General features: G+C 42.3%; 1 protein-coding gene across 1 annotated transcript in view; it reads left to right on the forward strand.

Annotated features, from left to right (window-relative positions):
• The first annotated feature begins 2,096 nt into the window (after positions 1–2,096).
• Positions 2,097–27,846, forward strand: part of lama4 (laminin, alpha 4) — a 33,519-nt gene continuing 7,769 nt past the window's right edge. Inside the window, exons 1-27 of the mRNA XM_070987806.1 lie at positions 2,097–2,492; positions 9,629–9,730; positions 9,849–9,976; positions 10,078–10,158; positions 10,762–10,976; positions 11,645–11,745; positions 12,396–12,576; positions 13,036–13,119; positions 13,223–13,374; positions 13,784–13,894; positions 14,312–14,423; positions 14,593–14,757; positions 16,391–16,584; positions 18,845–18,961; positions 19,639–19,787; positions 21,293–21,434; positions 21,522–21,615; positions 21,714–21,830; positions 23,036–23,221; positions 23,379–23,515; positions 24,234–24,398; positions 25,099–25,244; positions 26,190–26,352; positions 26,462–26,595; positions 26,747–26,918; positions 27,257–27,388; positions 27,490–27,632. Of these exons, the coding sequence (XP_070843907.1) occupies positions 2,385–2,492; positions 9,629–9,730; positions 9,849–9,976; positions 10,078–10,158; positions 10,762–10,976; positions 11,645–11,745; positions 12,396–12,576; positions 13,036–13,119; positions 13,223–13,374; positions 13,784–13,894; positions 14,312–14,423; positions 14,593–14,757; positions 16,391–16,584; positions 18,845–18,961; positions 19,639–19,787; positions 21,293–21,434; positions 21,522–21,615; positions 21,714–21,830; positions 23,036–23,221; positions 23,379–23,515; positions 24,234–24,398; positions 25,099–25,244; positions 26,190–26,352; positions 26,462–26,595; positions 26,747–26,918; positions 27,257–27,388; positions 27,490–27,632 (3,731 nt within the window). The 5' untranslated portion in view covers positions 2,097–2,384. The remainder of the gene's footprint in view (positions 2,493–9,628; positions 9,731–9,848; positions 9,977–10,077; positions 10,159–10,761; positions 10,977–11,644; positions 11,746–12,395; positions 12,577–13,035; positions 13,120–13,222; positions 13,375–13,783; positions 13,895–14,311; positions 14,424–14,592; positions 14,758–16,390; positions 16,585–18,844; positions 18,962–19,638; positions 19,788–21,292; positions 21,435–21,521; positions 21,616–21,713; positions 21,831–23,035; positions 23,222–23,378; positions 23,516–24,233; positions 24,399–25,098; positions 25,245–26,189; positions 26,353–26,461; positions 26,596–26,746; positions 26,919–27,256; positions 27,389–27,489; positions 27,633–27,846) is intronic.

A 27,846-nucleotide genomic window follows, 5' to 3' on the forward strand; every position in this document is an offset into this window, starting at 1 on the left:
AACAGTGCTGCAGCTATGAAACCTCCTCGATGGCTGAATGAGACTCTGGCCAGTGAGTGATCTCTGGTGTTTATGCTTTGCCTGTGCTGAGAATACCAATGTGCAGTGGACCAAACGTGGAGAAGAAAATGTCTTCTCCATCTCACTGAGCTGGCAAAGTAAACAGACTGTGGTTCAGCAAACCCTAACATCAGCTTTCTGATGGCTAGTACCGTGCCTGTGCCATTTATATTGCATGGAAGTGTTTTATAAAGACTGAAATTGGACTCAGAAGTGCACATCTGGAGTCTACAGTTACTACCAAGACAGCAATTAACTTTCTTATGTTACCACAGTCTTTTCAGAAGCAGGTAGCCTAATATAAGGGCATAGAGATGAATATTGAAGCTAATGTTAACCGGCCCTTCTCCTTTCTACTGTGAAATGTGAAATTCAAAAAGAAAAAGGTAAAAATATTGCAAAAAAGCTTTTAAACTTGTCTCTGTTAAAAAGTTGTTGCAATCTATAATAACAAAATGCGATGAAGACTGTAACTTTCCTACATGAAATAAACATCAGTGTCATACATCCATCATGTTTTCCACATGAGGTTTGATGTCCATTATGTCCTTGGTGCCACTTCCGTGCAGCCAATTCCTAATATTCACACTAGTGGATGGAAAAACATACTAATTTGCATTGTCTTTTCCTGATTTTGTCGAAATTCATGTAAGATTTGCCTGACATTTGGAAACTTGGCGACACACTCGGCATCTATTGAAATGACCAAAAAAGGAACAGTGGGATTGAATGCTAATGTTAGCCAGCTAGGATAAACACCTTACACTTTCCTGGATGCTAGTCAGCTTAGCTTGCTAGCTTCAGCTTTCTGAGTGGAATACAAACTTTCCCAAATGTTAAATGCTGCTCAGGGACAGACATCTTAAATAACTACCTAGGCTATATGTGTGCACTTATTGGAAGTGGGAAAATTGTCTTATAGCCACGTTCAGAGTGCACTTGGTTATGACGTGGCTCAGTCTGTAGCACACCATGGAAGTTAACAGCACAACACCAGCTCGTAGATATCAGTCAACATTTGTCATGAGAAACTTTGCTGCAGAGGCTTGAAGCTTCAATGCTGTCTCCACAATTGTGTCCAAAAATGGTCTCATCCTCTTTTGAAAACTGAATAAATGGCTGCAATTAAAGCATATTTTATATTTTCCTTATGCAAAAGAAAGTAAAATGTGTATTTCATTTCAAATCCAACCCTGGTTCTGTTTGGAATAGTCCGAGCTGCCTGAGGCCTTGTTTTGCTCTTGTGTGGATGACATCTCTGCCATACATAACTGGAATGTGACAACCTGTTTATAAGTCACTTGAGACATATAACTTCCACATGGTCCTATGAGCTAGCGCGACATAACTTGGACGTATTTGGAACTGCTTACAACATGGTCTTTGTGGAGAAGTCACAACTGTCTTTGGGCCCATGTGACATGTGTGCTTAGAGGCATTAGCTTCGGCATGTGCAAAACAACTTTTAAGTAGCCTTCATAGTATCCAGCGATTCAGATCTTAGGGAGCTGCTGTTTTTAGTCACTGACAATATGTCTTTTGTGCTGAAAGAGTCACATTTCCTTTTAAGAGCCTCACATAATATCTATAAATTTAGCAGCTTTTGATGGTCTGACCTTGGAAAACAAACAGAAAGCTTGTGTCTGGGGCTGCGAGGTGGAACTGGGCCGGGATATCGGAGCAGCTGTTTCTTTTCTGCCTGTGGAGTGCAGAGTGAGTGTTGAAGCTTTAGACCCTCTGCCCACCCTGGCCAAACAGAGGGGAAGGGGAGGGGGAGAGAAGAGGGAGGGGTGCTGCCTGTTGAGCCCAAGGTGAAAGGGTGCCACGGTCCTGAAAATGGAGATATTCAATCTGACTCTGCCAGTCAGGGGAGAGATATGCAGTTTGGATGGGTGCACTGTCAGCCTCGAGTCTGCTTTCTGCTCAAGAGACAGAAGCCCTCTGTTGCTCATTTGCCTCTCTGTCTGTCATTCTTCTCTCTTTCTCTTTCCCCCTCTCACTCTTTCCCTCAGTTTCGAGCCTTCCCATCTGTATGTGATTTAGGCACTGGCTCAGGGGAGACGCAAGTCCGCTAGGGGAGAGGAATCAGGGCAGGGAGGGAGGGAGAGAAAGGGAGGAAGTCCACACAAGTTTGTTTTACAGGACTCAGCCCAGGCCAGCACTAGGCGCAGTGCCGCATCTGGAGGTCGGAGCAGTGGAAAAGTGAAGCCAACGGGTGCAGCAGCACAAGAGGAGCTGCCCAGAGACTTTCCTACAGCCAGGAGGCACTGACAGAGACACTGACAGAGAGGAGGATCAGTGCTCCACTGGGCAAACACACAAATATGGCTGCTAAATCTCTGTCCTGCCTCTGCCTTCTCTGCATCCTCTCAGGGATTGTTTATCCAGCTTCTGCCGCCAGGCTCGGGGAACAGCAGCAGTCGGTGGTGAAAGTAAGACAGATTTGGTTTCATCTCTTTTTGGCTGATAAACTGTATGTCCTAGCCTAGCAATGATTAGTTTCTGACTTTTTTCTAAGGCTGATGATCATGTCGGCATATCTTAAGGTGAAAGCTGTGAAGGATGAGACAGGTTTGTGTGTGTTTTGGGAGGGATTAGTTCTGGCTGTCTGGAGCTCTCTCTCAGGACTTCTCTGGACTTCACAACGGTCCTGCTTTGTGTTCACGCATGTGTGTGTTTGTGTCATCAGAGGTACCCCAAGGCTAAAGCTCACATGGGCTCTGAGTTACTGTCTCCACCGCTGTCATGCCCCTCCTGCCCCTCCCTGACAGTTCCCTAATGGCAACCAGCTGCTAAATGTTGAGCAACACCCCAGAGAGAGAGAAAGGGCGAGCACAATAGACAGTATGGGGCATGAGAAGTGTGCAGAAAGTTTTCACTGAAATTGAAATTATATTGTAGTTCTCTCTACGCTCTAAGTTTTCCTCTCTGGATTTAAACATAGAATCTGTTAGATTTTCATGATCAGGCTTATTTTTGATACTGTTTATGGCCAGAAATGTTTGCACAATCGCCATTCAATGTACAGTATTTGCATTCTGTAACTGCATCCTGATATAGAAACTTAGCAGTTGCCGCATTTCTGTCTTTACCACATGATTAATGAAAGCAATGCATGCACATACTGGACAAGGTACAGAGGACAAAAGCCAGTGTTGTCTGGTGTCTGCTGTCAACTGTCTTCTTTTGCTCAACTTACGGTTTGTCTGCACTGTGAACAGATACACCAATTGCTCTTTTTCCATTATATTTTTGACAGCTTAGCTTCTCAAGGCATATTTGTTGTTCCCTGTGGTCGATAAAAGTGTCATTTCCAAAGCTATTAAAATGCACTTGTTGCTACCACCAGTATCCACAGCTGCTGCAAATCATACAGTACTCAAATAGTCAAGATTCTGTCTTTTATAAGCTTCAATGAAGTGACTGAAACCCCCATTTGTGTATAATTTATCATCCAATGCAGTATTTCTAGAAATTCTGTGTTGTGTATTATGTAGATATTGGACCATTCTGCGCCTCAGATTTTCTCAATGGACAAAGTAATGTGTCCTTATTGGAATGAGGCAGGAAGGGTGTGGAGGTTGCAGGGGTGGGGGGGGGGGGGTGTGTAGGGCATCTTTCATGCAGGAGATTTGATTTTAAGTCTTATCAAAAAACTGCACTTGACATTTGGTTTTTCATTAACCATACCTGTGATTTCCTAGCTTTAATGACATGTAGTAGATGTCTAACACTACCATAACCATATCTCATTTGCCATAACCACATTCGCTCCACATTCCCAGCCTGAACCATACCATGGTTGCATGCAAAGATTTGGTAGAAAGCAAGAATTTTAGAAACACTAGCATTAGAAGTTACATTTTTGCCACCGAATGTAATGTGTAGTCAACGTTCTTGTGTAGCAGTATCGGGTCGTGATCATCAACTCATCAATCTCAGCAAAATCTAAATGCTTTACTTTACAACATCTTGCTCTCCAGATTGTGTGATGTTTAGCACAGCACCCAATGAACCAATTCATTTTTGCAAAATATCAACTTCCTGATCAATAATGAGATTGACAGCCTTTTTTGCACAGGTTTGATGTCATCTTCGTCATCACTGCTGCACATTCCTACATGCTGTGCTTGTGCTCGCTGTCTGTAGCTTCAAATAAGAAGATGTCAGGCCACAGAAGAACTACAATTTTATCGTTTTAAAGAATCATTCCATTAAACTGTGTCATTATGTGGCTGCTTTGGTGGATTTTGGGGTTGATTTGTGTCCATTGGCTCAATAGAACTGAACTGGAGAGCTATGGTTCTTGGCTCCAGATGTAAGTGGCTATATAATGACTTTGCGGAGCTGTATGAAGAAATATCCTGGGAAAATGGGTTGTAGATCAAAAATGTCAAAGAGAATGTGGAGGTGCTCAATCCCAACGCTTGGTAATGCTAAACCAGTGCGATTTAAATATCTCCTCCTCATTTATTTTTTGTTGTACATGTTTATTTCTAAATGTCTGACTTTTCTTCGTTGAACTTCCCCAGAGAGGAGGCCTCGCCCCCGCAGCCAGACTGTCTGTGCATAGTTATTGAGATACGATGAGATTCTCATGACCCTGGATCTGTAGTGTCCTGAGGATGTTCAGAGGACTTAGCATGGCTAAATCCAGTGTCTGAACCCCTCTTCAAGGGCAATATAAGCACAGCATTCAGCTCCAGTTGGGAGGCAAAGCGGAAATGAGATTCAACCTTCAAACATTAACATATAATCCACTTAATTCTCCCACTGTGGGAAAGCTCTGTCAGCAAGCGGATGTACTGTACATAAAAATGCACAGAACACAAGTGAAGGACCAATCACAATTAAAAGTTATCTTTATAAAACAACATTCTAGAGTTCCAGCTCTGTGAGGCTTCCCACCCCCACACACACTGCAGAGAAAGGGCATGGCCACAGCTTTGGAGCTCCATGACCAGAGTGTGTTGACTTTGGACAGCACTCATCTGTAAAGTCAAATCCTGTTCTTGAGCTTGATACCGGCTTCATTTGTTTGGTTCTGTACTGCAGAGATAGAAGCTTATGATCTACCCTGTGAGCTTTCAGTCAACACACAGGAAATACACTGATACATGCTGAAAAGCCAGGGCAGAGCACTGGAAGAGGCAGCTTCACATGAAAACAGAGAGGCAATATAACATGTTGAATGTCATCTTTGTCCTCCGCTGTTGTGGGCACAGTGGGAGGGCTGCAGAAATAGTTCACATTACTGAGTGTGCTCATAGTTGGCAGAAGGCTGCAAATGTCTGCAATTGATTTAATTTCCATGATAGTTAGGGATGATTTAAAGTTACCACCACGTTTAAAATTCCTATTCAAACTTTTCAAACTTCACATTCGGCATTACAGGAAGACCCCAAAGAGGGTCTGTGTACCCTCCACTCAAGGCTGCGTTCAACTTGTTTCATAACAGGATGAGCAAATATACAATGCATTTTTTTTTGTTTTTCAGTTTGCTTTTCTCCTTTTCATCCTCACATCGGAAATTGGAATAAATGTTCAACCAAAACCAGAAAACAACTTGTTTCTTGCTTATCTGCCCCGACCGCGCCTCTACAAAAACATTGTCATTGGCAGTGCTCGCTAAAGCATAGATAGACCTGTGCAGCTGATTCTGTCCGGCACAGATAAACCTCAGCATTGTCCTTTTGCTGGTCATGTTGTGATGTATCATCATTCTGAAAAAGACATTCTTTGGCTTGACAAACTATGGGACAATTGAGTAGCCTGCTGTTATCCTTTGCTTGAAGCAAAAGGAAACTAGAAGAGGGCACTCAGTAGAGTGCAGATCTCCACCAGGCAGTGATGCCTGGGTCGCACTTGTAGATAATCTGTGGATCAGGTAGGGTGGTTCATAAAATTAACATTCTGTTTAATAGTGGATGGGTTGGGTGGGTGAAATAAAGCATCATTAATGAACAAACATTGATTACATTACCTGCAGCGATCGCCTGCAGCACAAACAATAAGCACGTCTCCCCATTAAGAGAGATAATGTGCTCATTTACACATTAGGCACAGGAGCGTTACTTCTTTTATTATTTAAATCTCCCCATACTCCAATAGGATTGGTCTGAATCTAATGTTGATTAATGATCAGTGTTGTTTGTAAAGTAAAGCAGCGTCCTCCTGATAAATCTGTCTGAAAAAATGTACTTCAGAAGCTAAACATTTAATTGTGTTTCCTCTGGAGAGCTTCTTCTGTCCTGTCAAGTTTCTAACTGAAATCTTTATGTCTGCTGCTTAAATGTCTGACAACACAAACAACAACAGCTCTTTCAGCCTGACAAGGCTCACAAAACTCCGACTAGCCACATCTACATCTGCTTACACTTTTGACAGGCAGGATCCAAAAAGAGGTCATGAGATTCAAGCAAACATGTTTATCGAAACCACCGTGTGATGAAGCCAAGATGAGCTTTGGGTCTTTTTTAGTGAAAAAGTTTAGCAGGTTTGCCAGTTTTATTTTCACAAAACTGACTACTGTAAAGGCAGCCTGTCATGTCCTGGATGAGGTTATTTCAGCAACTTGACTTGTTCTTTACAAATTTGGTTAGGAAATAACCTAATAGCCTGTTTACCCATCCAGAGGGTGCAGAGCAACACTCGCACTGATTTGAAGTTAATATACACTCTCCTTTTAGCTCAGTTTTTGTCTCTGCGACTGTCTTTCTGCTGTTGGGTGGCGTATTTTCAACTTTAGATGGATGACTTTTGAACTTCAGAGGACGTCGTGACTCCAGTTTCATAGTTAATGAACGTCAGAGTGGTACCATTCTACTCATTACACTCTCGAAATGAAAGTGACTGAACCAGTTTCCCAAAAATGTTCAGCTATTCCTTTCAGGTCTGGAGCTTCGATTAAAAAAGGCAAATGATGAGGCTACAACACCAAATCATCCAAACATAGGCAGAAAAAATGTTATTCCACAAGATGTTGGGCTGTTTACTTGAGATGCATTCCTCTCATTTTAGAGTCTAAAGAATCCATGTCCTACCTCAAGACCATCTGCTGCCTCTCCCTGTAACCTCACCCCTGCCCTGTGCTCCCCTGTGTATACATGCTGCAGCTGTTTGACCCATCACACACTGTCACACAGCTAATAGGTCTGAACCATTTCAAAACTCTTTTAAGTGGTTTTACAAATGGTAAATAGCTTAGACTGTCAGTGGTTTCTCCATAAACTTGTGCTTTATTACTCCTAATGGCTTGGATTACCATTTGGGGCCAAAACTCTTAGCATGTTTCTGTAAGCACTGAACCTGTTTACATCATTGGCTGAATTTCCACAATGTGTTTACATGGAAAGTTGGTGCATTTATTATTTATATGGTAAAGATGGATGGGCCTGGTATAAGTGTATGTGAACTGTGGGTCAGGGAAACCACAGGAAAAGGGTCTGCAGGAAGAATCAGCGCTGCTGTTCACAGGATGTTTCACATCAGCCGGCTGCAGAAGCATGCCTTTGTCTCACAGCCCATCTGTGAATAAATCAAAGGAAAATGTGAATCATACTGTAAGCGAGCATACAGTACTGGACGTCTGTGGAATGTTCCATCTTCTGGCTGCTCTGGATGCACAAGCGTCAATGTCCAGTTGACTGAGTGGAGCAAGGAGGTCAAACTATGGAGTTCTAACAGACGTCTGCACACAAAGTGCCATTGTACAGTACACCTCGATGAATGGTGCTGCTTCAAATGTTCAAAGATGTTCAAAGGGCTGTGTGTGTGTGTGTGTGTGTGTGTGTGTGTGTGTGTGTGTGTGTGTGTGTGTGTGTGTGTGTGTGTGTGTGTGTGTGTGTGTGTGTGTGTGTGTGTGTGTCTTTGTTTGGAGGCAGGCAGGGACTATGACATCACACCATCCTGAGAAACCCTGGTGAACAAACATCAGACAGGATGCAGGTTTTAAAACGACCTTCTGTCAGTGGGAACTGTTGTCATTCAGAGGAATTTCCTCACAACACAACTGGCGACTTTTTAAGGCACTAGCTTTTTTTGCCTGACACGTTTAGATCAAAATATTTAACCACTTATCAGTATGATCAGGAATATTACTGATCATCTGTCTCTATCTGTAATAATGTTCATTTATTAGCTGCGTACCAGCTACATTTCAGACATGGACAGATGGCCGTCTGCTGTCAAGCACATTTAAATTGAAAAAGTAGAATCAGTAAATTGCTTTAGTTATTTACTATAGCAACTTAACCTACTCTATATGCAATGTGGAGCTATATAATGGTGACCAAAACCTTAACCCTTTACAAAAGTACAGCTTAACTCAGGTTTCAAAACATGTTTGGGACACACCTGCTTTCAACTGAGATCTTTATCTTTCTGTGTTGATAACACTCAATTTAGACATGGGCTCTGGCTAAGAGGCCCTCTGACCCTTTGGACCCCTGTGCCTGTGTCTAGTGGGCCTATTCAGTAATATGTCAAAGCTTGCAGAGCTTTCTTTCCATTCATTTTTCAGACTGAGATTTGAGATAAGTGTTGAAGATTCACTCGACGAGGCAATAATGGCCTGAGTTTATATTGGAAATACAGTATCGTACAGCTTTTCTGTGAATATCCACTTTGATCATGTTCCTCTGGAACAGTTAATGTTACAGGCCCCACTGAGACATTATATCTGTATTCATTGAGTCTGTTTTGGAATTGGGCCAAAGTTTCAGTTTAGCTGATCCATTTGTTAATTTAAGAGCTGATCCAAAAATGCTTAAACTCAACTGGACCAATGAGGCAAAAGTGAGGGAAATCATTTGAGCTTTAACTTTTAAATTCTAAGGTTGCATCCCACCACGTTCTCATTTACTCTTCAAGTTGCTAAGAAGCTCAGTGACTCATGTCTTAACTTGAATATAAAGAAAACAGTAGCAATGTATTTTGCTAATAAACAAAAACCATTTTGTGTTAATTAAGGACAAATATAAATAATAAATAATCAAAAATGATAATTAAGTTAAATATTTAGTTATGAGTTCAGACTTTTGAAAGCCATGTGAAAAAGATGAGTAAAAAATTCAAATCTAACATCAGTTCATTTAGACATATTAGGAACTTGTTCACAATAACCCTTCAAAAACATTTTTGCATGCCATGTTTTCACACCTGAATTAACACACATCCTACTGATCCCAGGCCAGTAAGACAGTGCTGAAAAGTTTGATTGGTATAAGATCATTGACAATGCCACTTCATTCTCTGCACCACTGAAGAGCTTTTTTCAGCTTCGCTCTGAGAACCTGTCAATCTGCTTTAAACTCAGACTTAAACGTCCCACTGCAGCCGTCATTTGCACAACCTGTGTTTTCATCTACGAGCATGGTGGTCATCTACTACAGGAGGACACAAGCTTATAGGATAAAGTTACTCTGCAGATGAGAGTGAATAGAATATACCTGCAGTGCAAAGTGCTCATTTGGCAGAAGAATTCAAAGTCAACCACGTCGTTGTCAGGGGCTTGATATTACTGTTCTACATTTTCGCTTAAGAATTTCTATTTCTGTTCCCACTGCAGGTGTGCGCAAAGGGATTTTTCCTGAGCGAGCAGGATGTATGCTTACCATGTAACTGCAAAGGCCACGCAGATTATTGCGATGACATCACTGGTGTTTGTACAGTAAGTTTTCCCAGATTGTTTATCATTCACTGAAGTATTAGCAAGTGACTTCAATGCATTTCATTTCCGTGCACAAATGGAAGAATGCTGCCATCAACTGTAATATCATCTCTCTCAGAACTGCAGAGACCACAGTACAGGGGATTTCTGTGAAATGTGTGAAGATGGCTATATGCTGGCCCCCAGCCTGGACGGGCGCCACATATGCCGACCCTGTGCCTGCCCCCTCTCCGTCCCCTCCAATAAGTGAGCTATTCCATTCTTGTTTCTGCAGCCATAAGACCGTGACTGTGTGTTGGCAAGCAGTGGGTAACGTCTGAAATACTTTCCCCTGTGTGTCCGGCCAGTTTTGCAGTGCGCTGTGACAGAGGAGGTGCCATTCTGCGGTGCAAGTGCCAAGAGGGCTACGCTGGACATGTCTGTGAGAGGTCAGTGCTCAGACGGCTTCCAGCAGAAGCACTGAAGTTCTTTGTGCACATTCAATAACAAGTACAGATTACTGACTTGCAGTAGGCTCCAGTGCAAGCCACCAGAGAACAACTGCAACATCTGCTGTATGTATGCAGCAACTACTCTATCTCCCATACAACAGCAGCTTTTTCTTTTTCAAAAGTTATAATAAAGACAAGTGAATTGTATCACAAATTCAATTCTTAACCTACACCAGACTGTGGGTCCATTTTGTTATTTGGAGGTATAACACACTGCAAATTAAAGTTTGGAGCCAAACCTAAAAACTAGCTGAAACCTGCTGAAGGACACACACAACTGCTTCCACAAGCATGCACAGATTTTCGACTCTCTGAATCACTGTGTGAATGCAGACAGTGGACAGTTCTTCACTGGAAGCCTCAGCTCCCTACAATCGACTGCCGCCACAAGACACTAAATACTGAAAATAAAGAAATTCCATCATTAATAGACTTCATTGTAAAACTCCTGGCATGCACAGAAAATCAAAGAGAGCACCCAAAAGTGTTTTTGTCTCAGAATGTCTCACTTCTAACAGGCAGTGGTATCATCCTATTCAGGTGTGCTCCAGGTTACTATGGCAACCCAATGGTGATTGGTAATTCCTGTAAGAGATGCGACTGTAACGGCAATTCCGACCCGAACCTGATTTTCAACGAGTGCCACAACGTGACGGGCCACTGCCAGCACTGCTGGGCAAACACTGCCGGTGCCAACTGTGAGAGGTGTGCTCCCGGTTTCTATGGCGACGCCATCAGTGCCAAGAACTGCATAGGTGAGAGCAGCGAGTGAACTCCCTCCTTAACCTTTATTCAAGAGATGTGTGATCCACACTTGACAGACAGATATTAGTTAGCTTCCACGTTCAAAGGTAATGCTGGAGTGAAGGTGCGGTTGTTGCTTAATGTTCTTATGAAACCTGAACAAATCTGAGCATGTTTTTTAAACCAGCATCAAAGCAGGATGTATATTGAAGGCAGGGAAACTGAGCTTGTTGACACAGTTGCTCTGGCAGACTGCTGAACATTCCTCTCATAGGCCACCAACAGGAGTTCAGCATTCTTCCAGGTCCGTGTAGCAGAGCACAAGATGACCTGAGATGTTATGTCACACTGTGTTGGAGTCAGCATACGAACAGCTTCAATGAATTCTGTTTTTCACCGCATATTGTATTTCATCTCAGTGATATCAAAATGATTCTATACAGTATATGCAGCAGAGATGAGAGTTGTGTTTGTTGTTTTTCACTGCTATCTTTTTTCTGCGTGCATGACATCCCGAAGCTGTTCAGTGGAAAAACTAGACAAGGTCACAGTTCAGGATCAAGGATTACCGTATGCCTTTCGAGGTCCTGCAAGTCCAAAAATAACCCTTTCCACTGCACTCATGCCATCATTTGACATGTAATGTTCTCATCATTGCATGCACATATGTCTGTCACAGAGTGCGAGTGCAATAGCTGCGGAACCTCTTCATGTGACGACAGAACAGGAGTGTGCCACTGCAAGCCAGGCGTCACTGGACGACTCTGTGACCAGTGTGAGGTGAGGGGAACTGCCTGACTTCCCAGTCCAGCTGGTATTTCTGCTGGGAGACTCAGGAATTTCATGTGTAGCATTGATAGGAGTGACAGGAGGTGTCAGTTGAAGTGCTGATACGGTATGTTGGTAAAAGGTTAATCACTGCAGTGAGCTGAGGTGTCGGCTCAAGTGAAAGTGCGGAAGACAATTGAAGTGTTAGTTGAGGTGCATCGGCTGAAAATAGCTGGACTCTCATTTGAAGAGTATGAAAGTAGTTGAACTGTCCATTGAAGAACAAAGGATGAAAGCAGTTGAAGTGTCAGTTGAGAAAAAGCCCTTGAGACAGTCTTGATGCTTCATTTGAAGTGTAAGAGGAGAAAGCAGTTGAAATGGCACCTCAGAAGCATTATTTTAAAACAAAGGTGATCTGTAAAATCTGCTGTTTGTTATAAAAACGTGCATCAAGGTTTACAGGCTATCCTGGTTCAGATTTGATCTCTGTTCTATTAATACCAACATTTCAGCTTAGTTGAGTTTTGTCTCCAAATAAAGTGATATAAATTATGGCCAAAATAGGGAATTAGCCTTTAAATGATTCATGACAACAAGCTTGAAAATGAACTTGAACAGCCAGATATTGGGCTCTAACAGTGTTCTTCATTCATGTAACCTAGGAGGGCTACTCGGGTTTCTCCAGCTGTCAGGGCTGTCGGAGGTGTGAATGTGGGCCAGCCTCCATCCGCACCACCTGCCACCCTCTCACCCACAGCTGTCCGTGCCACCCGGGGGCCGGAGGTCGTTACTGCGAGCGCTGCCTCCCAGGCTACTGGGACTACAGCCCATCTGGCTGCCAGAGTAAGTCATCTGTCCATCATTTAGCATGTCCAATGTTGTCTCCCCCAGACAAATGGTCTGGGGGTGCAGATAACAACTTTCCCAGAAGAAAAGTCTGCACTGAGTACTCAAGTTCCCACACCCACCACTACAGTGGTGTACATGATGTCAGAGAAGAATCTGCTGAGAGCTGTGACCCCGTGGCCGGAGACTCTGTGGAGAGCTGAATGACATCACCACGCAGGCCAAATCCATACACACACACAGCTGCTAAAACCATCAGTCCCACACAAGAGAGGCCACCAGACAGATGTGCAGGCCTAAAGCCAGAACACCATCTATGGGGTCTTGATATATATTTGCTAACTGCACTGACTCTTTCCAGCTGATCAAAGATTTAGACGGATGTCCAGAACTTTCTGTCTTAAACTGTGATGAACTGCAGCTGCTTCTGTTTTTTTTTTTTGTTTTTTTTTACAGAGTGTGACTGTGAGAGTGGCCACTGTGATATGCATACAGGAGAGTGCCTGCCAGAGGCCGCAACAGTCAACCTGTGCAACATCAGTAAGTGGAGTTAACAGCTGTAGCAGAGACTCCACTACCACTACTTTGTTCAAATTTATAGCACAGCTGAGCTGTAATGCTGTCATCACTTATTTGCTTTTAGGTTGTGATGAGTGCATTTGGCATCTGATTGGGGACTTGCGGCTCTCGAATAAGACACTGGACCAGCTGAAAGTCGGAGTGTTGAACATCTCCACTGGGGCTGCTGCTAACGACAGGCTCAAATACTACAACTACACTGCTCATCGACTGCAGGTACTTTTAGCCTCTTTTAGCTCATTGTTTTGGTTTTATGACCCACAAATGTATCGTTTGGTCCAGTTTCACTGTTTTTATCCACCTTGTGTCCAATCACCATGCAGCAGTTTTCCAGCAAAATAGTTCTGAACGCAACCTGAACAACACTAAATGAGAAAAAACAACAGCAACTTACAAGTGAAAGTGGATCATTGTATCAAAATGATACAGTGGAAAAAGTCAGTCACAGCGCTACAATACACCATAGGTCTTGAAATGCAGTGAACATCACAGATTAGTCCTGTTTAACAATAAGGTTTATGTTTAATTTTTTCTTTACATCTTCCTTACTGTACATTGAGCTTTCCACCATTCCTAATTCATTATAATGTGGTATAATAAATGAATTAATTTCCTTTGATCTCAGACTCAGTTTCAAGGCTGGAGAAACAAGTCCTCTGTGATGAAGGCCCAGAGTGGGGAGCTGGAGGAGGCCACAGAGGCTGTAGTGTTGGACATCAAACAGCTGGGAGAGTCGGTCAGCAAAGCCATCATGATTTATTTTGTGCACATTAACCATTGAAGGGAAGGCTTTAGAAGTTGAAGCCAATGTTTTTTTTTTCCCTAGAGATACATGCATGCATCATTGCTTAACATCCCAAAAATCAAATTAAAACTTCTTCACCCACAACTCCACTAAAGTGTTTCTAGCTTCCTTACTGCATACTCATGTGCTTCTATACAGTATGTCAGTCAAATCTGTGCGTTATTTCCACTGCAGGGTCTTAACAACATAAGACAGCATACAAAATTGGACCTGACATGTTCTAGTTGTTAAAATTCTTTCTCTAATGTTTGTGCAAGACACCAGAGAGTTCCAGCCTGGTCTTTTGAGGCCAGTGACTTCAGTCACTGATTGATGTATCATTGATTCATTTTTGCTGTGGTTTTCCAGGAGAGTGTGGTGAAGACTCTGGGGAACGAGTTAGACAACGACACGCTGGAGACCTTCACCCTGGCTGAGCAGCTCAGCACAAACCTCACGGATCTCAATGTGCGCATTGAAGGTACCAAACAGCTCTGCAATAATAATGCAATAATGAACATTACTGACTAGCTTTTGGGAGTTTTGCAGGCTGCATACTGTACAGTCATTTTAAATATACAGTATCTGCAGTCTGGTTGACATGTATTGTGGTTGCTAACTGATATATGTGTGTAATTGCACGTGCACAGAGATGATCCATGACTGGGAGCTGTACAGTGTTCATCAGGATGTGGATCCAGAGGTGGTCAGACAGAACACTGAGGTGGCCCAGGGAATGGTGAACTGGATGAGGACACTGGATCTGTCTCCACGAGAGCCCATCGCCACTGACGAGTCGACTGAAGCCCATGACTGTGAGGACATACACAGCAATTCACAAAACATGCACATGCTGCACATACTTTCAGTATGGCAAGACAGAGTCCTCATGAAACAGTATCCAAATGATTCATCTCATTTTTAGCAGCAACCGGCAGCTCTATTTCTGGTTCTGGGGGGGGGGGTTGTTCATGTCAACTGGCTAAAAGGGGTCTTGACAATGGGAGTCTCTAGAAAAAAGCGCATAACTTGCATATAATGTGGATGCATGTGGGCACAGCAATTGTGAATTTGTGCTTGTGTACCATTAAAGTGGAGAATGATGATTAGAAACATAACGATCATCAAGGCTTACATGTTTACAGAAAACTGTGAGCATGTGAGGAAAATCGATTGGTGACCTTCAGCTAATGGTTAAAGTGAACACGTGTACATTTTTCTGAACAATGGCTGATAAAGGACAGTTACAGGATAAAGTGACTGTAGCATTACAGAAGTTCAGTAGAGAATTGTCATAAAGTCAGTAAACTGTATTGTACAACAATAATTTTAGCTAGCATTTGCTAACATTAAACATTATCCACCCCAAGCTCCTGATACCCAGGCAAAGTAGATTTTTTAGACTGTAGCAGCAAAACCCCTGAGGATACGAATATGAGCAAGGATGTGTTTTGCTGTGTCTGAATTCAGTTGAATTCATTTGAAAGCCACAACAAATTTCTAAAACAGCTGTAGTGTTTTTCAGGTTTGAATGCAAGAAGGAAAGAGCAGAAACAGCTCTGGAAAAGGTCCGTTTGTCCAGTCAGCCATGTGAATGATAGAGAGAAATAGCAACCTGATACTGCTGAAATGTCTGCCCCCACTGGACACTGGAATTCAACCGGAGTGTCTTGTGTGAAAGTCCTGTGACCACGTCCCAGCTCACTCTGTGTCCTTTGTTCCTCTTTATCAGTTTGAAAGTCGAGCAGAGTGTCATGATAAATAAAGAACATTTGTGTCCATTCACGTGGATCTATGCTGACATTTAGCAGGTAATATTTACCATGGTCACCATCTTATCATGTTAGCATGCTAGCATTTGCTAATTTGCACTCAAAAAAATGCACAGGAGAGGTCCTGGTAACGTATTGGACAAATAATGGTGAAAGTCAGCAGATAATTAGTAATACATTGTTACACTTCATCCTGAGCGGAACAAGGATATGTGAATCTGATGTCATGGCATCCAGTACTTGTTGGCACGTTTCACTCTGAACCAAATATAGCAACCTGCTTGTGGCACTAGATTAAAGGTCAGGGGATCATCAGACTCATTAGATTCATGTTTCATTCGATTTTTATGAAAACAAACGCTGTTTTACAAGAATGTGCTGATAGAACTTTTATTCTCTTAAACAATAAAGAAAAAAGCATTGTTGTGTTACAAAAACACAATTTCATTTGGACACACACACACACGGACACAGCACATAATTAGATACACGTTGCATCACCAGTCCAACAGTACCAAACACACATACACACATATTTGATTTTTACTCAGCAACAGAGTAACGGAAATAGCCATTTTGGGCTGAATGTCTCCAGTAGCAAGTCCTGACTCACTCAAATATCACACTGACGATGATTCTGTAAAGTAATGGCTCATGTTTCTGATTGTGTTTGCAGTGCTGAGGCGTATCCGTCAGTTGGAGAAGAAGTTGATCATCACAGACGGCCGCCTCCCACCCGTCAGGGAGGTCGTGTCCCGCTTTTCCACCAAGCTGTCTGACGCTCAGGGCTTTCTCCAGAATGCTGCCAGCACTGTTCAGGAGACAGACAACAGGAACAAAGCCAACATCCTCAAATTCCAGAGGAATCAGGTGATTTCCCATGACCCCCCCAGTGCCACTCCCCTCTCTCATCTCTCCTGCGGCATATCTGTATCTGTCAGAATGGATGCATTAGTCCTGTTAAAGCGCCGTCCTCCCCTCTGTGAAGGAGTGTTCTGGCATGGAGTTCCTCCTCTAGGTGTGGTCTGCTTTATCTCCTCAATCAATGTTGAGATTTGTTCCATCACACGGAGGTACCTGCCCCGAAAACACACAACAGCCTATTTTTAGCATGCACTGCACAGTTGCAAAAGGCTGTGAGAGAGAAATCTGGTTGTTCTTTGTCAGTCATGTCAGAGAAGTCTACAGAAACCAACTGTGGGAGCTTTGGACTGTTGTATTCGGAGGAGGATCACACGGGATGGGGGACAGAGGGCTTGGGAGCAATGCAGCAATGTAAATTTTTCCCATCATCATATTGAGTCTACAAACAGAAAACCTGACTTTATTGTCCCATGATACATTCTGCCGCCAACACACAAATTTCTTACTATCCATACAAGATTTAGACTGCTCAGAAATTATTCAGTATGTATGATAGAGTGATCGTAAAGATATAGTGGTGCGTATTCGCAGATATACTGCATATATCCACCTCTGGGCAGGAGGATTTGCTATGTATATTTATCATAATGTAACCAGGGATACATTGTAATAACAGCTGCGAGGCAGCTGAGACATGATACGCTCTGTGCTGGATTACTTGCAGCATTTGAGGCAAGTTTTAAACCTCTGTAAGTTCATGTTCATTCTGTAGTGAAATGTAGAAATAACTTTGAAACATGTAAATATCTAAACATATGCCAAGAAAAATGTTTGGCATTAATGTAAATACACATGATTTGTAATAAATGAGTCAACACATGCAAAAACACTGTTACGGGCTTTACAGTCCTTGAGTTTATATGCTGTTTCTTAATGTCATTTCCTCTGGATTTGTTGATTTACAGCTGTGTAAAATCATGTGTGGTTGGAATTTGGATCCAGGAAGTTGTGATTCAGCCCTCGTCGTCATGCCTTGGTTGACATTATGGGTCTGCTGTCCAGCAGAACAGCTGCTGCTGAGTTCTGTGTGTGTCTGTGTTTGTGTATTTGCGTGCGCATGTGTTATCAGGAGTGGGGATCTCCATGGTCAGGGTCTCTGCTGTAAGTCAATGCCATGAATGGTGTACTAACCAAACATGGAGCCTCTCCTAATCTGGGGCTCTTCCTAGCTTCAGCACAGACTGGTCGACACTGGCTGCCACCACAGTGTGCACAGTGCTGGGTGACCACAGCCAATCAAATGATCTCATCATTGTGCCATACCCAGTCATGCAGTCAAATTATCAAACCGGGGATACTGCATCCATGTGTATGTATGTTAACCACTCTCCCACCTGGACGCCCCATTATCATAATATTTCATCTGTGAACACCAGCATGGTGTGAAAAAACTTAAAACAAGCTAAAACTGTGTCCCACAGTTAAACATAAAAAGTAAAATAGAGACTAAACTTTAAATTTGAATCTAGACGGAAAAAATGAGTGTTCGCTTTAACTATAAGTCTCATGTCCTTGTGTTGAATACAAAGTTGGAGCCAGTGGGTGATTTGTTTAGCTAGCTTAGTTTAGCTTAGCACAAAGACTGGAAGCACGAGAAGACAACAGTCAGTGGTTTTACAGGGAGTTTGTGCTATAGCAACAAATGACTGAAGTGAGTTCAGAGTGTTGTTGTCACAATGAGGTGGCTATGATGGAGAAGCTGTTGTTCACGAAAAAATGCTTCCAGTGTGTACCTCCCTTTATACTGTAGCTACTATGTGTACAAATGAGGTATAATATGTTTCTTAGTGAGCTTTATAGGTGATGGAAGGTGTTCAGTTTCAAAGCCAGGCTAGCTGTTTCCCATTATTTCCAGTATTCATGCTAAGATAAGCTAATCGCTTCCTGGCTTTAACTCCAAATGTAACATTCAAACATGAGTGGTATCAATCTGCTCATCTAATTCCTGGCAAGAAAGTGAAGAATTGCATTTGCTGAAATGTGTTTCATGGTGTGTGGTGGCCATGGCTCCTTAGGTTTAAGACACTAAATATGTAATTGCAGTGTCATCCTGTTCAAGTCCATCTGGAGATCCACCTTCTCATTTCATATCTATTTCTACTGCATCATATCTAATAAAGACAGAAAAATGATACAGTAGTATTGGAATAAGTTCTGAAGCTTGAATTGTGGCTAACTTATCATGTTTTTTTCCTTTGGCCCTCAGGCGAGGCAGCAGAGACTGGCAGAGGACCACGCTGCTGTCAACGAAACACTGGATATAGCCAGAGGCTTCATCTCTGAAACAGAGAGGACTGTGGCTGAGGTGGATGCCATAGTGCAGGTGAGGCCTACATGACTGTAATGACCCATGATGATTCATAGCTGGGGTCAAGGGTGAGAATGGAGTCCCTGCTGCCAGTGATGCTAAGGTTCTCTTTATGGCTCACTGAATGAGGGAGTATGTATCCTAATCTAATAGACTTTGATATGGAGCTGCAATATCTCAGAGCCTGCATTGAATTTATTCATGAAATGGATTCCTGAGATGCAGGCTGTGTCAGATTCTAAAGCTGGCCGATTTGATTTGGAAGCAATTTGTGGATTGCTCGAGATTGAATAAGGCGTGTTCTCAAACAGCTCTCCCTTTTTTGTCCAGTAGTTCTTTATTGAGTTACTCTGGGGGGAATTACAATCATCCTGACAAAACAATGTTAGCTTGTGTGTGTGTGCGTGTGTGTGTGTGTGTGTGTGTGTGTGCGCGCGTGTGTGTGTGCGTGTGTGTGTGTGTGTGTCTGTGTGTGTGTGTGTGCGTGCTGGCGTGCGTGCCTGCGTGCCTACGTGCATGCGTGTGTGCGTGTGTGTGTGTGTGTCTTTTCTTCTATTATGGACTTAAAGTAATCACCAGGTACAAAGATTCCTAGAATAGGACATAAATGTAAAGCAGTGGAATGTCCTGGCAAATCGTAAATGAAATATTTATGTATCTGTGTGTTTGCACACATACACTTTTGCATACAGAATGTTACCGAGTACCATGCAGCAATTGATGGCGCCAGCCAAAGGCTGAAGGACAAGACTGAGCGTCTCTCTCTGGCTGACAGAGACCTGGTGCAGAGGGCCGACGAGCATGCTGAGGAGCTGGAGAAACAGGCCAACGAACTGGAGGAGTGAGTCACTGTTTTGTATTAAACCCATCCGTACAAATAAGAAAAGAAAGAAAAAAAGAAAAGAGCAAAACCAACAATGCACTGAGCCCCCACCCCACTAGGTCTTACTAAAAACATAAACCTTTCTATATGAAATATACCATCCAGTTTAATTTTTAACATTCTAAATCAAACAACAAATTTTACTTAAACAGGAGTGCTGTTTATAGTGCATTTATGGGGACTATTTTCAGATACAGATTAATACACATTTGGTGCACGAGTGAGTATTTTTATTAATGCAGTGTATGGAATTAATTCAAAATAAAGAACAGAGTGTTCGATGAATAATCAATGTGTTTTTAATAGCTTTTGGAGCTCTTTGTTACAGTAATAAAATATATCAGGCTACTTGTTTGCATTCATTGTTGGTTTTGTTGATTTCATGAGAGCCTTATTCTTTAACAATAGTTGTGGTATATTAAGTTGTGGCTTTTGACTAGAGTGACTTTTAAAAGTTTCTTTTTCACAGAAAACATTTGACTTGTCATCGTAGGAAAAGCACAGGTGTTAATAATAACATTCATGATGGCTCTGTCCCTTTCAAGTGTCCCAGTAAGCTATGACAGCGCCATGAGCCAGCATGCACAACATCTGGAAACTGAAGGAATTCAGCCATCATTAATTTTATTATTTACGCCTGGGCTTTTTGTCAAAATGCTGTCTGCAAAAAAAAGTTTTAGACGCAACAGCACAAAGTTAGAATGTTGTTTATATGCTCCTCATTAGCCACAATTTGCTAGTGCTAGTTTTGCTACCACTATATATATATTTTTTATTTAATCCTACATAACAATTAAATCATTTTGACAGATAACAAAAATAAAAATAAAAATTAAAGGAATCTTAGAGCTCTGCTTTTGTGGACCACTTAAGCTGAAAACAACCTGTCATATCATCTCCTTCTTAGGCTGTTATCGCCATCATGTTAGTAATAACAAACCAATTAACACATCTAGCAGAACTGGAGCGACATTAGCATACTTTCAGAGTCCGTTTCTTGCCAATGTATTTTGAATTTTCACTCTTCATTTGCTTCATTAGTTGCTAACATTGTACATCTGTTGTTTGGTGCTGAACAGTTACTGTACATTGGGGTTATCAGAACTTTTTTAACAGGGAGCAGCTGGCTGATACTACTTCAACAAGGTTGATGAGAATAGTGGAACCAAACTGAACTGTAAAGCTGTGGCCCAAAAACCAAAAGAATTAGCTACAAGATGCTAAATTGTCATATACAGCTGAGGAGACCTGAGGAGTTGGGGGATAATTCTCTGTGGGTTCATGACTGCAATCCACCCTTTTCACAGTACACCGAGTCATTTGATTCTTTGCTAAAATAAAAATATTGATTAGTGCAGCTTTAGTTCAACAGGATTTCCATGAGCACTAGAATTTCTTGATGGTATTATGTGTAATATAACACTCAAATTGGACTGTAACATCTATCATCCTGTGTCCTCCAGGGATCTGAGAGACAGTGATGCCAATGGCTTTGTGCAGAGAGCCATAAGTGCTGCCAACGTCTATAACAACATAGTGAAATACATCGACGATGCCAATATCACCTCACTCACCACCGCCAACTTATCCCAGAGAGCTGAAGATGTATGTTACACCACAGAAACACACAGCATGCATCCATTGAGACTCCCATCATCATTCTGTAGCTTTGCTATGTGCTCTGTGTTTTAGGCCATCACTGGCATCAACGTGCAGCTTGGGTACCTGGTGACGCAGAGCGACAGTGTTTTCAAGGAGTCTGTTTCGTTACATTCAGAACAAATTGGTATGGGGTTGTCACATATCATCTGACATATGAAAGGTTTTCACTGTAAATATGTCATCAGATGTCCCTTTGACAGTTACTCTATGTCTCTGTGACAGAGGTAGAAACCGAGGTGCTTGACAAGATGAAATACATCGAGGAAACCAAAGAGACCATGGACAAAAACACCAATAAACTTGCAGAAATAGTGGAGGGAATCAGTGGAATTCACAAAGGTAAGGCATTGCTCAGTTATTTTACAGTAGCAGTGTGATGTTTTGCTTGCAAAACCAGAGACGGACCAATGTTTTATCATTTTCCCATTTTTAAGATATGCTAATTTATTACTAGTAGTTTTGGCAATAGGGCGAGTTCCTTTGAATTTGAATGAAAGCGTTCCGTCAACTACTTTCTACCAAAGAAATTCAATTCAATATTCCTTTATTCGTCCCTCGAGGGGAAATTCCGAATTTCACAGCAGCATCAATGACAGAATAGAATATTAAAAGACAAAGTGCATGCAGTTAACACAAAGTATATACAAAAGGGTGCACCGGGAATAGTATTTACAAACCTAAAATATTGCACAGTTTACAGAAAAAAATATTGCACAGATTACAGGCTTTTATGTACTGAAATATTGCACAGATTATTGCCCAGGTTATTGCACAGATTGTTTTCCAAAAAAATTGTTCAGTTCAGTTATTGCACAGAATGTCATGCAGATTATTGTACCTCCTACTTGGAGCAGTTTCTATTGTAAAGTCTGACGGCTGCAGGAAGGAAAGACCTGCGATACCGCTCCTTCACACACTTTGGATGTAGCATCCTGTCACTGATGGAGCTCCTCAGTGCAGTGAGTGTGTGTTGGAGTGGGTGGGAGTCATTGACTGTCATGGAGGACAGCTTGGCTGTCATCCTCCTTTCCCCCACCTCCTCCACCTGTTCCAGAGGGCATCCCAGGACAGAGCTGGCCTTCCTGATGAGTTTGTCCAGCCTCTTCCTGTCAGCTGCTGTGATGCTGCTCCCCCAGCAGACTACACCATAGAACAAGGCAGAGGCCACAACAGAGTCATAGAAGGTCTTCAGGAGTGCCCCCCGCACCCCAAAAGACCTCAGCCTCCTGAGCAGATAGAGTCTGCTCTGTCCTTAAAGTCTAGTGAGCTGCTGTAAAGAGCTGCCACTCGTACGGCGCTGGAAGTGGTTGCTGAAAGAAATAGTTCCTGTTCATAGTCAGTTTTGTGGATTGTCCAAAGTAACAGGAACACTGTTTCTGGATGTATGTGATGTTTTAGACTGAGTAACACAAATGTACTTCTATTCACTTATTTAGATGATTTGACCATTTGAAAAAAATAGCAGCACATTTTTCACCATTACCTAAATGCTCCAGACCCTGATATATCACATTTTCCTTTCTTGTCTTTTGCATCCATTACAGACAGAACACCACAGCGACTGGAGTTCACCCTGAAAGTGGCTGAGGAGACTCTCAACCGCTCAGCAGATGTTCTTCAAACCGTCATGCCCATCGCCAACAAAGTGGAGGAGTGGGCCAACAACATGAGGAACAATGAATACTCTACAGATGCTTATGAACAGGCTGTCTTGTCTGCTGGTGAAGCAGGTATCATAACTGCTGTAACACATAGATATTTTAAATATCCTCAGTGGAAAATCTGCCTTTTTGTAGTACCATTCATGAGATTGCTCACTTTCCTGAATGTCTTGTTTGTATTATCCTGTTTAAATTCTTGTTTCCTTTCATTCAATGTAACTTGTAGTGGAGAACCTAGATGTGCTCGTTCCTAAACTGCTGGACAAGCTGAAGGTTGTGGAGGAGAAGAAGCCTGTCAATGTGACCACCAACATCATGAGGATCAGAGAGCTCATAGCCCAGGCCAGGAGTGTGGCCAAGAAAGTTAGTGCATTACATTAAACATGCTTACAGTGTGGTCAATTTAGGCCAGTCAGATCGAGCTCCCCTTAAGACCTGCTTCCTATTTACTAACCATCAAGGATGCATGCACAGACCACTGCCATAATCTCATGACACAGTAGTTTATATATGGACAGTTTTGCCATTGACACTGATTTGTATGCAGCCCTTGTCCTTGCATTTCCAAACATTTTTAAACTGCGCACCTTCCATTGATAGACATCTGTTGCCTAGTTAACATTTAAGATAGAATTCAAGTGAGTTATGGCAGCTCCTAGCAGTGTACAGGCAGTGAGAGGGGTAGTGTGTGTTGACCAAACCACCAATAAACAGCACAGGTTAAGAAAACAGATGGCCCCACACACACACAAGTAACATTAGCATGAAATTAGGCTAAGGCCCCTCATTCTGGATACTACATTTGTTACATTAGCATGTGTAAAACTTCCAGCTGTACACCCATGAAAGCACATGTCAAACTGATCACTACTGAACTGATTGAAGAACCTGATAAACTTTCACAGTATTCATGAAGCAGGCAGAGACTATATTAATATCCAGGACTCTGATCAGATAGTTGGATGCTCATAGATAACATGGAGATGTCCTTCTTTGGATAATGAATATTTTCCATGGGATACGTTTGTGATTCAGTTTACACCAAACACTTTAAATCACTGTGCTTCATTTTCTAACCCAGGTCCAAGTGTCCATGAAATTCAATGGTCAGTCCTCAGTGGAGGTTCACCCTCACAGCAACCTGGAAGAACTGAAGACAGTGACGTCCATCAGCTTGTTCATGAGAGTGGACCCTGACAAAGATCCCATCGAGGACCGTTTCATCCTATACCTGGGAGACAGAAATGTGAGGAATCCAGTGAAAACAAAAGTGGTTGCTTTGCTATTTGGGGTAATGAGTTACTATAAAACAAATGCCTACCACAAAGAATGCTAAGTGGGTACAACTGGGAGCCATTACGTCAAGTAAAAGCACTGTGGATCTGTTAAATAAGTGCTACTTAGCTCGGAGGTTTTATGGTGGATATGTGGCCCAGGTCTGCTGCTGAAGCTTCACAAACTTGCACGCAGAGGCCCAGGCCAGAGATGAAAGGCTGGGAGTAGCTTACGGACATGAATAGTTTGTTGTGATCACGGGGGCAGGAGTGACAGGCTTTGAAAGAGCACAGTTGCCCCTTTCAAAAGGTCTCCAAGAGACGCCTGTGACAATAGTGCATGTGTGTGCCTTCAAAGTTGGAGTTCATTTACATAAATACCGTTAGCCTCCACCCACCGGGACACAGAAACAGTGCAGCTACCCAGTGTGAGGCCTCTCTGTTCTCTTTAACAGCACTTCACCGTGGTGATATCCCTGCCACTGTAGTCTATGCAGTGGTGTTTGTCTACAGCTTTTCAGAGTGGAATAATAGCCTCAGCATGAATACTATTGCTAGTCACAAATGAAGGATGTTTATGTTTTTGATAGCACCATATTTCAAGGTGAACTCACAATTAATATTGAACTCACCATGATGCAACATGCTGATTTCTGCTGTTTTTATTCACAGGGTAGGAAAGACTACATGGGGCTGGCCATCAAGAATGACAACCTGGTGTACGTGTACAACCTCGGGGGTGAAGATATTGAGATCCCACTGGGTTCCAAGCCCGTCAGCCAATGGCCCGCAGTCTTCAACTACATCAAAGTTGAGAGGTAATGAACTTTAGGTGTCAACTTTGGGACTCATGCAAGAACCACTCATATGAAAACAGATTTGTTAAAGTGCTGCTGTAAAGTGATTTAATAGAGCTTGCCACATGAAAAGATTTTCTCCAATAATTAAATCTGAATGAATTTAAGTGTCTCATTAACACAGCGGAGCAAAGTTTTTACGGCTGGGTCCTTGTTTTGCTTGTATAGTACGAACACACAATGACAAACATGCACACGTCCTGTACACTTGGCCAGCAGTTTCATGCTGCTGCACTGCAGTGCAGCGATGCACCAGCAAGAGTAGCTGTGAACAATGAAAGGCAGTGAAGAAGAAGACTGCTACTAAGAGGGAAATTCAGCAACACGTTTGTTAGACATCAAACATGAATACAGTGGGTTTTGGTGAGTAATAGTGAATGTAAACACTGCTTATAATAAAGTCCACAGGACTCCTTTAATGTAAAACATATAAACTGTTACCCATGTTATTACCACCAAAGCTTTCCAAATTAATAAGACTGAAGGAGGTATTTATCTATTTTCTTTTCTTATTCAGTTCAGTCATTATGACAAAAATCCTCTTCCTCCGACAGCTGCCTCAGGGTCTCTTTGCAGGTTGACATGTATTTGAACCATAATGGAACATGGAGCCTTGGGTAGAAATCTTGCGCTTATTATGCTAATAATCTGACCTCACCATAGTGCACCTACTGACAGACAGGTGGAATTCATCAAGTCAAAACAAACAATATACAAGTTTTTGTCGAGAGGGTCCACTGAATCTGATTTGTGTGAGTGTAAGTCAAGAAGGAAGAGAGAAGTCTGATAAGAAGGCAGTCATGTTCTTCCATGAGGCCCCTGTTTCACATACTGCACGTCTCTCTGAGTCATACTGTGCTAAAATGACTGTGGTCACTCTGGCCCCTTTGTGCTCTTTGCTTGCAGGCTGGGCAGACATGGAAAAATCTTCCTGACCATCCCCAGTCAGAGCACCACAGACGAGCAGAAATTCATCCAGAAAGGCGAGGCACCAGGCACCGACTCACTGTTCGACATCGACCCCACGGATATGGTGTTCTTTGTTGGTGGTGTCCCACCAGATGTCAAGGTGATGCCTTTTACAAACATTCCTTGATGAAAATACATTTTTGGAAAATCATGTGGTTTTTTTTCCTAAATGATAACATTTCTTTGTTGTTGTTTTTTTAATTAACCAGCTTCCTCCTCCTCTGAGTCTTGCTCCTTTCGTGGGCTGCATCGAGTTGGGTTCACTTAACAACGATGTGATCAGTCTATACAATTTCAAAAAAACTCACAGAATGGATGTAGTTACATCAACACCGTGCCCCAGGTACACATGTCAGGATTAGCCTGTTATAAAACCTGTAACCCAGCCCCCTCATTTGATGCATGTGAATTATTGGATTGTTATCTGAAGATCATCACAGAGTCTGTTTCAAAATATTCAAATAACATTCATCTTTTTTTCCTTCTGCCCTCAGGTACAAGTTGGCATTTTCCCAGAGTCGTATTGCGAGTTACCTGTTTGATGGAACGGGCTATGCACTCATCAATAACATTGAGAGGAGGGGCAAATTCGGTGTTGTCACAAGATTTGATATTGCAGTGCGAACCGTCGCAAACAATGGTGTCCTTTTCCTCATGGTCAATGGGGTAAGTCGAGAAGCTGCCACAGACCTTTCATACTGAAATACAAGAATAAATCTGGCATCTCAAACTGATTTTTTGCCGTATTCAGAGAAACTCACCATTTGTTAAATGTAGAGTCTCTCAGACCTGAGAGGCTGGGTATTAATGGATATAAAAGTTCAGTACAGAAATTTCCACATATACAGTACATTCAACATACAGTACATCTCATTGTGTTCCATTTTCTTCTTTCTAGACATCATGACAACTGATGAAGTGCAGAAGCACATGTAGTTTTCATTGTTCAGTGTAACTGAAATGTCACTGTTATATCCTAATGTATTTTGGCCTCTTCTTTCCAGGATAAATATTTCCTTTTAGAGTTAAAGAACGGCTTCCTGCGCCTAATGTACGACTTTGGCTTCAGCACTGGACCACAGCTTTTGGAGAATAACTTACCAAAGCTGCAGATAAATGATGCACGATACCATGAGGTAGATTCCATCTTCTTTTTTGGCTGGTTAGACAGTTCCATCTTGAACTTGTGAATGAGTCGTGTGTTGCTCTAACTGTTGGTGTTGGGCCATTTGCACAGGTGTCAGTGATCTACCATCAGTCAAAGAAGGTTATCCTACTGGTGGACAAGAGCCACGTTAAATCAATGGAGAATCCAAAAACCACTCTGCCTTTCTCAGATATCTACATAGGCGGGGCTCCCTCAAGCATTCTCAAATCCAGGTCAGTTAAATGCATGAGCAACCAAATGTATTACACTCAACACAACAAAGTTTGATTTCAGTATCCTGATGAAGGTCCTTGTATCGAATTGTCGATGTCAATAAATGTTTCTGATTGCAAGTGTCGAGGATAGTGTGACACGTGGTCTTCTATGCACCTGCCCATCTTTTGGTGTGAATAGCTCTAGACCAAATATTTTTCTCAGCAGTCGGTG

The sequence above is a fragment of the Chaetodon trifascialis genome, chromosome 19 (assembly GCF_039877785.1).
Source record: "Chaetodon trifascialis isolate fChaTrf1 chromosome 19, fChaTrf1.hap1, whole genome shotgun sequence".
NCBI classification, from domain to species: Eukaryota; Metazoa; Chordata; class Actinopteri; order Chaetodontiformes; family Chaetodontidae; genus Chaetodon; species Chaetodon trifascialis.